The 8,154-nt window shown below is 30.6% G+C and overlaps 1 protein-coding gene across 1 annotated transcript; it reads right to left on the bottom strand.

The window, feature by feature from the left end:
• Positions 1 to 6,257: 6,257 nt before the first annotated feature.
• LOC110035890 (VQ motif-containing protein 10-like) lies at positions 6,258 to 6,925 on the bottom strand. The gene has a single exon (XM_020740201.1). It carries the CDS (start codon positions 6,883 to 6,885, stop codon positions 6,607 to 6,609), a length of 279 nt encoding a protein of 92 aa, XP_020595860.1. The 5' UTR covers positions 6,886 to 6,925; the 3' UTR covers positions 6,258 to 6,606.
• Positions 6,926 to 8,154: the final 1,229 nt, after the last annotated feature.

Below are 8,154 nucleotides of genomic sequence, written 5' to 3'. Positions count from 1 at the left end.
TTACATAAAATTTTAACTCATAATTAAAGTAGATTACATACACTGAGCACCGCATGAAATCAGTTTCATAATGATAGCCAATGGCTAGAAAAAAATAGCCCCTGAATTTTACATGACAAAATTGAAATCGAGCTATGTAGTATTCACTTACTTGTTGCCACGGTAGGAAGGGCAAAAGGGCTCCAACAACATAGAGGCGGCGATGGATAGGTTTAACGGCGAAACTGCTGCAAGGAACAAAGGATACGAATAAGAGGATTACGATGGGGATAAAAGAGGATTACGACAGGAGGAAAGGAATCCGAATGCGGCTCGGATAAATCCCTAAACTAGAGTAAAAAAATAGGAGATGAAGATAAAGAAGTGTTACCGGCCAGCGGGCTTTAGCAGCGAGTTTCAGGAAAAATTATTAAGTTTGGATGAAATAGGTGCAGATATGTAGGGTGTAAAGGAGCCAAGCTCATATTTCAAGATAAAAAATTGTGTTCATGAGCCCAACACGAAGCAAAGGAGCCGAACACGAGCAATTCACGAATAAAAAATTATTTTGATAAACTTAATCATGTAATCATAAGATGTTAAGGATTAGAGGAAGATTTTAATATTATTGTTCATATTAAAACATCATTTGAATCTAATTTGATAATTGTTATTCTATTTTCTTAATTAATACTTTTAATTGCTTATAATATTTGTAGCATTGCAGTTAATTTTTTTTTTTAAATACTAAGTAGTATTTCGAGCCAAAATGAGTCAAATACGAACGAAAAAATTTTTGTTCGTGTTTGGCTCGTTAACTTAGCAAACGAGCCGAACACGAGCTGTTCGCAAACAACGAGCCGTTTTGACTGCTCTGGTATTATGTAGTATTAGATGGTGTTGTGAGAGTATTATAGTAAATATCACCACAATATCACTAAATACTAGCAAATCTTACCTATAGATTCCGGATGTAATAATCGGTCAGATTTCAAGCTGCGCAATGGTGGCACTAGGGCACAACGGTGATGTAGGCGGCACACTCAACTATGAAGTCGAAGGCGACGAGGATGGGTGCAAAGCCTGTGGGTCGTCATAGGACAAACTTAAACGGTGAGATGGAGTTCTATTTGTACATAATTTAACTAAATAATAAATTTAATATGAATCTTATTGATTAGTTTACCTTTATCAACTCACATCTTTTTATCAAAGAAATCTACTTTTTACTTGTGAAGAAAGAGTTGATTTTATTTTCTTATAATTATCATGAATAATGTTTTAGTTCAAATTCTTAACATTAGTAGTCAAATTAATTAAATAAATAAAGTCCAAATTATTTTTGTTGCTTATCTCTATCTTTTTTTATTTAATTATATATTGGTAAGATTTGAATTTTATTGTAAATATACTACATAACCTTTACTTTAAGTTTCTATGCCTTTTATTTTCACTATATCTAAATTCTTTTCCCTATTTATGCTTATGAGCAATCAAACAATATACTAAGTAAAAAATCAATGGAATAATTAAATAAATTTATAGATTAAAAAATAATAGAGTTCTTAACATCCTAAGAAACAGATAGACAAGTTAAATGTTTATTTATATTTGTACCAAAATATGCCTTTCTAATGAATTAAAATAGTACTTCAGTTTGTCTCAATGCTGATATACCAAAGTTTGATGCAAAATTGTTCATATTATTGTGAGATCATTTATTTCATTTATACCATTATATGTGAAGTTAAGTCTATCCCAAATTTTGCTATGGGTGTGGCATCATTATAAAAATTTTAGTTTATTTCAATCTGACGTATCAGACGTAAGTCAGAGGTAAGTTGAACCAAACAGTTTTATAAAACATTGCAGAACCAAGCACCGGCATATAAAAGTTTTCTTGCAGTATAAGTGGTACTTTTCTATCACAAACAATAGACCCGATGCATTCCTTCACTTCAACCAACCAACTTGAATTGTACTGATTAAATCTCGATATATATCACCGTCACTGTGAACAATAATTTGATGCATTCCACCACATCAATCAGTCAACATGAATTCTAAAAATTATAACATTACCATCTATATCTACATCACTTTGAACAAAAGATGCGATGTGTTCTTCCACTTCAACTAGTCACTTCAACTAGTCAACATGAATTCTACCAATAACTTCCCCATCTATATCATAGTCACTTTGAAGAAAAGAACCAATGCATTACTTGGCTACTTCAACCAGCAAACTAATAACATTCCCATTGATCTATATCAACGTTACTTTAAACAATATACCTCTTGCTTTACTCCACAACTTTAACCAACCAGCTTGAATTCTACCAATAACATCTCCATCTAACACCTAAACTTATGTATATACATAGCTAACACTCATTACTTATGTATATATATATAGTTAAATTCTCATACAGACCACTCAATATTTATGTATATACGTAGCTAACACTTAAACTTCAATGTATAAAGAGATTTGCACACATACCATTGAAATCTTATGTATATACATTCCTAACACCTAAACATTAAATCTTACATACATATCAAAATTTTAAAAGGAAAAAAATGAGGAAAATATATAACACATCACCTTCCTCCTCGATCGGTCACAACCATGAGATTGAGCGATGACGGGCTAGGGTGAGGGCTACCAGTGATGGCAGTACGACGACGATGGGGAGGTAAGGCAACCGGTGACAGCGTGACGGAGGATAGGAGATGCGAGGGTTTCAGTGTCACGAGAAGAAGGAGAGGAGACGCGAGGGCTTCGAGGGCGAGGTGCGGGAAGAAGAAAATGAAATAAAGTGTGCGGGATGGGTATGTTAGGTTTAATGGGTCCGATTTTTCGTCTGTTGCATCGGATTTTTTTGCCGTAGTAAAGTAAAGTTTTTGCATCGATTTATTTGACGAAAATTTAACTACTAAACCGCCGAACAATATTGTAAATTTCGCCATCATGAATTAGTCTTTTTGCCTCGAAAATTCAGAGGCTAATCCAACATAAACTGCATCACAAATAACGTTATCTAATTTATGTCGCATAACAGTCGCAAAATCTGACCCAAAACTGTGCATCATAAAAATTTAGACGCAAATGTGGGATGCAATCTTACACTTGTCCTGTAATGCAGACTGATAGGTACAGATCTAACCAACATAGTTAGTGTTACAGACAAACCATTTTATGGATTTTTAATTGAGTTGCGGTAACTTATAGTTTTGTACACCTAATCATTATGTATGATTTCTATAAATTTATCATGAACATAGTTGCTGGAGTGTGTATAATGTATACTTATTTCATTAGACTTTGTATAGCATAAATTAATAGATCGAATAAAAAAATACTTATTCTGTTTTTTAAAAGTCAAATGATTTGCCACTCATATCTTCATTAATAAAGTATGTTATAAGAATATATTTTGAGTTCTTAAGCTTCTAAATTAGAAACTATGGAGACACCAATTGAATGAGATGACATAAAGAAGAGGCCCTAATGTGAATTACATATTTATAAAAAAAAAATTAATTAATAGAAATATTTTTTTATTTTTTATTTTTTTAATAAGAAGAAAAAAACATAATTTTGACAAAAGAGTAGATTTTATCTTTTTTTTTTTCAAAATTTATTGAGTTAATCATCACATATAATTAAAACCTTAGAATATAAGAAAATAATTTTAACTTGAGATTGTAGTAAGTTAACATAAGTGGGGTAAAAAGAAAATAAGAATGTAATTCAATTTACATTGCTCCATCCACCTTGTTTTGTAGACCTACCTCCATTCCACAACTCATCTCAAGACTTTCACTAATCTCTCATTAACAAACCAATATCAAGAATTTGTTTTCATTCATAAGTAAGAAATCTTGAGCTCTTCTTCTCAAAGTTAAAAGAACTTTACTTCTATCATCACTTGTTAGATAATGAACATTCACTTCATAACATAAAATTGGTCACTATAAGCACAACATCGTGGATGGTACCTTTTTTTTCTTGTATGAAAATTTATTAAGATCAATAGTTTTTTCTATTTAGATTAAAAAAAAGGGTTTCAAAAGCTATGTATTTAAACTTGAGGATATAAAATTTGCATTAGAAAGATAACTCAATGTGCTAATTAAATTATTTTCTCTAGTCTCTCATAAGTATTTGAAATCTTATTATAGTTGATTGAAACATTCAAAATATGTTCTAATAATTATCATCACATATAATTTAAATATTTATTGATTCAATTCAAAGTTTTAAATCACTAATTGTTTATTTAGTATTATCATAATCATATGGTATGAATAGTATTGTTAATAATTTATAATTTATAATGTATTTAAAGCATATATATTAATTAGTTTTAAACTAGAAAGTATATTGAATAGTATGATATGCAACTTTTCGTAAAATAAATTTAAACTTTAAATTAATTAGTTAATGAAAATTGATATTTAAAATTTTTTCATTGTATAAAATATTAAGTAGTTTGATGCAGTTCATACACTCTCAAGCAATGATTATTTTTATTAATTTTATTATTTAAACTAGTTCAAACTTAAGAATGAATATATTCTATAGTACGATATAAGGTTAGATATTAGGAATGATTGAAAATTTTGTTCATTAAGTTTACCACTAAATTTATTTAATCTTAAACTTAAATTATGAGTGTGTAAAAGTTATCTTGGATGTCTAAAAACCTAAAAATATAAAAATTAAAAACTCATATAAAAAAAAAAATTATTATTCTTGAAGCTTGATATTATGATGGCTCTACTTTAGCCAAGAGGGCAACTAGCTTGATTCATAACCTTAATCTCAAAGATAAATTTTTTTAGCTTAACTTTGAAGTTAGAATATTTCATACACACCAACCTTAAAAATATTTATTAGCATTTGTCATCTTTTATGATCAAAACTATGACTATAATATTAAGCTTAAAATTTTAACTCTAGCACACTTATAAAGGTTTCATGCCCCAATATTTAAAATTTTATCATTATATCACTAGACATGAAGGACACACATGCAAAACCTTGTTAGAAAAATTGTCTTATTTTACAAAAACGTTTTAAGGAGGCTCATTATTTGAAGTATCAATTAGTGATCACTTCTTCTTATCAATATCTATATGTATGAATGAAAAATCATAATCATATGAAATAAGCTAATATTGATGAAAACAACATTAAACTTTACTTTTTTTGTGATTGATCCAGATAATTGAATGAATCTTTTGAATTATTAGAGGCTTAATTGCATCTTTTTAAGTCCATAATAACATATTTTTATGAAAGGGTTAGACATACATAGGCTTCATTACACTATCATTGTGTATTATATAATAAACAAGGTATCAACAATCATCTTTGAAAAAGAATAAGCAAAAAAGAGATACCTATGTATGATAGGTTTAAGCATCTTGAATATGTTATATAAGAGAATAAAGGTATATATGAGTTAAGCCTCAACAATTACACAAATTTTCCATGAATCTTATTGATAAGAGAATATTATGATATTTTAAAGATGATGTTTTTATAATTGTAGCATGTGATGTTTCATGGGTAAAAAATTTAGACTATAAAAAGTTATCAATACCCACATCAAATATTGAATAACTGGCAATATTAAGATATAATCATTAGAAACTAAGAAAGAATAAATAACTAAATAGTTAAGATATAGAGAGAAATAGGGTGGCATCTATCAAAAATATAACAAGCAAAAATAAACTAAAGTTATTTTGATATGCAAAATGAAGGGTAAAAAACATTCATTTTCAAAGATTTGATAAAATTTATATAAGATGATAATGAAGAAAAAAATGTATGCATAATATTACATAGAAGTTGTCTAAAATTATTTGTAAACAATTGATTTAAATATAACTGAAGGCAAAACTCAACATGTATTAATGAAACCTAAAGATTCTTAATTTCATCCTCTAAATTATTCAGAAAAGGTTATAAATGTTTATGATGATTAGAAAAATATCAAAGAAAATAAACTTGGCCAAAAAAAATTCTTCACTTATTTAAAACATGAAAAGAAAATAGCAATGTTGAAAATGTCATCCACTTTTAATGAGTAGATGCTTGCATTAGAACCAGGTGCTGAGATTGGCTTAATAGTGCTTTCAAAATCCCTAAGCCTAAAATACTTCATATTGAAATGATAGTAAATCTAAGAGAACTTAAATGAACTATCATGTGTAAATTATTGCACAATAACTACACCACAACAACTTTGTACAACCAAATAACCCTCAACCTCACATTCATTCGGAGGCAAACTTGCTTACAAAACATGTGATATAGTTTTTTTTTTTATGTACAATCCTTCATCACCAGCTAACATTTGTACTATATAATAATCAATATGAGCCACCATTAATAAGAAACCTCACTCCACCTAAACCACAGAGCTCATTCAACAACATGTTAAAACAGCAATCTCCTCAAAAATCTAAAACCACCAATCGACTATTTCAATTTATCAGGTAACTAAATACTACATCTGTCAAAAAAAAACCAAAAAAGGAGCAGTTTTTTATTACAGATGATAGAATTTCAAACAATAAAAGCATGAAATTCTATCATCTGTAATTTCATTACTCACCCAACAATTCAAACAATTCATCCATTGTTGGAGAACACTCTGTTACAAAAGCAGAATCTTTATCCTCCAAGGATTTTCTCGGGCGATCTTCCGTCCCACCGCCGGTAACTTCCTTCTTGCTCCCTCCGTCTCCGCCGCAATCACTGTCTTCAGTGACAGCATCCTTTCCCGTGAGGCTCTGAACGACAGACTTGAACTGAGCTTCGTCGGTCTCCACGAACTTCGTTACGATGAATTTTACCTTCATTTGGTTTTGTTCATGGCCGGACATGGCTGCGGGGGAATATGCTTTATAGAGTCCAGTTGGCGTTGTCGTGTTCCAGTTCTAATTAATGAAAGAGAACTGAGATTATGGGGATGTATGTATAACAGAGTTTGCGGTGGTTCTGGGTTGACCTGGTGGGGACTTGACCGTTGAATGGTCAAATTTGACCGGCTACGCTAAATAATGGACTGGGATTGTTTTTCTGGTCAAATGATAGAGATTTTTAGGGGTTTTTTTTTTTTTTTTTCTTGAGCTGGTTTTTGAATTGTTCTTTGTGCTGTCTCTCTCTCCCTATATTGAAGGATTGGCGGAAAGGCGGACCCCAAATAATACCCATGTGCAAATTTGAATACCGTCCGGTCGAGGATTTGAATCCAGGTCGAGAGGGGACTTACCTAGAGCTCCACCAACTCATCTACACCCGATGCACATATATGTATATAAAGTTGATCGTTGATCAACCCCAAAGTCTGACCCAGGGGTGGGCCATTTTCCAGACAGATGTGCAATTCTATCCTACGCATGGATTGAACCCGCAACCTGAGTGACTTAGACCAAAGACCCCAAACAATGAGCTAGACGAACGGGCGTGCACGCGCGCACACACATATATATATGATGAAAAAGATTGGATTCAAATTTATTCCAGGGGTTGCTAAGATAACCTTTTTAATAGTGAAATGCATATTTTCATATATATGTAAAGCATTGTGTTTGTAAAAATTCAAATTTTAATATGAGATACGTAAATACATAATACTTTAGTGTAAATTTCTGAAAATAAAGCAGAAAAATGAGTTATGGAATTTCACTACAATAAATTACAATATCCAAAACTATCTCATCTGAAACGTTCTTTTAATCATGCAGTTTAAGATTTTGTAGGCATTTTAGTTTAAGACTAATGTTTCTCTTAATCTCTGGGCTGATTGATTATCTTGCTGGATGCATGCTTTCGATGCAATCTTTTATAGGAGTCTTTGATATTATTAAGTAGGGTTGTAACACTAACAATAACAGAAATCAACTCATACGTTATAGGAGGAGTCATTTTGAAGTTTAAGAGGTCAAATTTACTTTGTTCTAGAAGCTCTTATGATATGGGGATAAGTGAGAGGATAGAGTTGATTGATATTATATGTATCAAAGTTCAGTCTTACCTTTTGAAAAGATTGTGGCTTTCATCTCGGTTCAATTCAAGTTTGAGAGACTTGAACTCTAGTTCAAGATTGTCAGCAATATATATATATATATATATGTATATATATATATATA

The sequence above is a fragment of the Phalaenopsis equestris genome, unplaced genomic scaffold (assembly GCF_001263595.1).
Source record: "Phalaenopsis equestris unplaced genomic scaffold, ASM126359v1 Scaffold200668, whole genome shotgun sequence".
Classification (NCBI taxonomy): Eukaryota; Viridiplantae; Streptophyta; class Magnoliopsida; order Asparagales; family Orchidaceae; genus Phalaenopsis; species Phalaenopsis equestris.
Note: the sequence above shows the minus strand (reverse complement) of the source record. Positions and strands in the feature narration are given on the sequence as shown.

What these genes read in the sequence shown, in the direction of transcription:
- LOC110035890 (XM_020740201.1), bottom strand. Translation starts at nt 6,885, where the DNA reads ATGTCCGGCCATGAACAAAACCAAATGAAGGTAAAATTCATCGTAACG.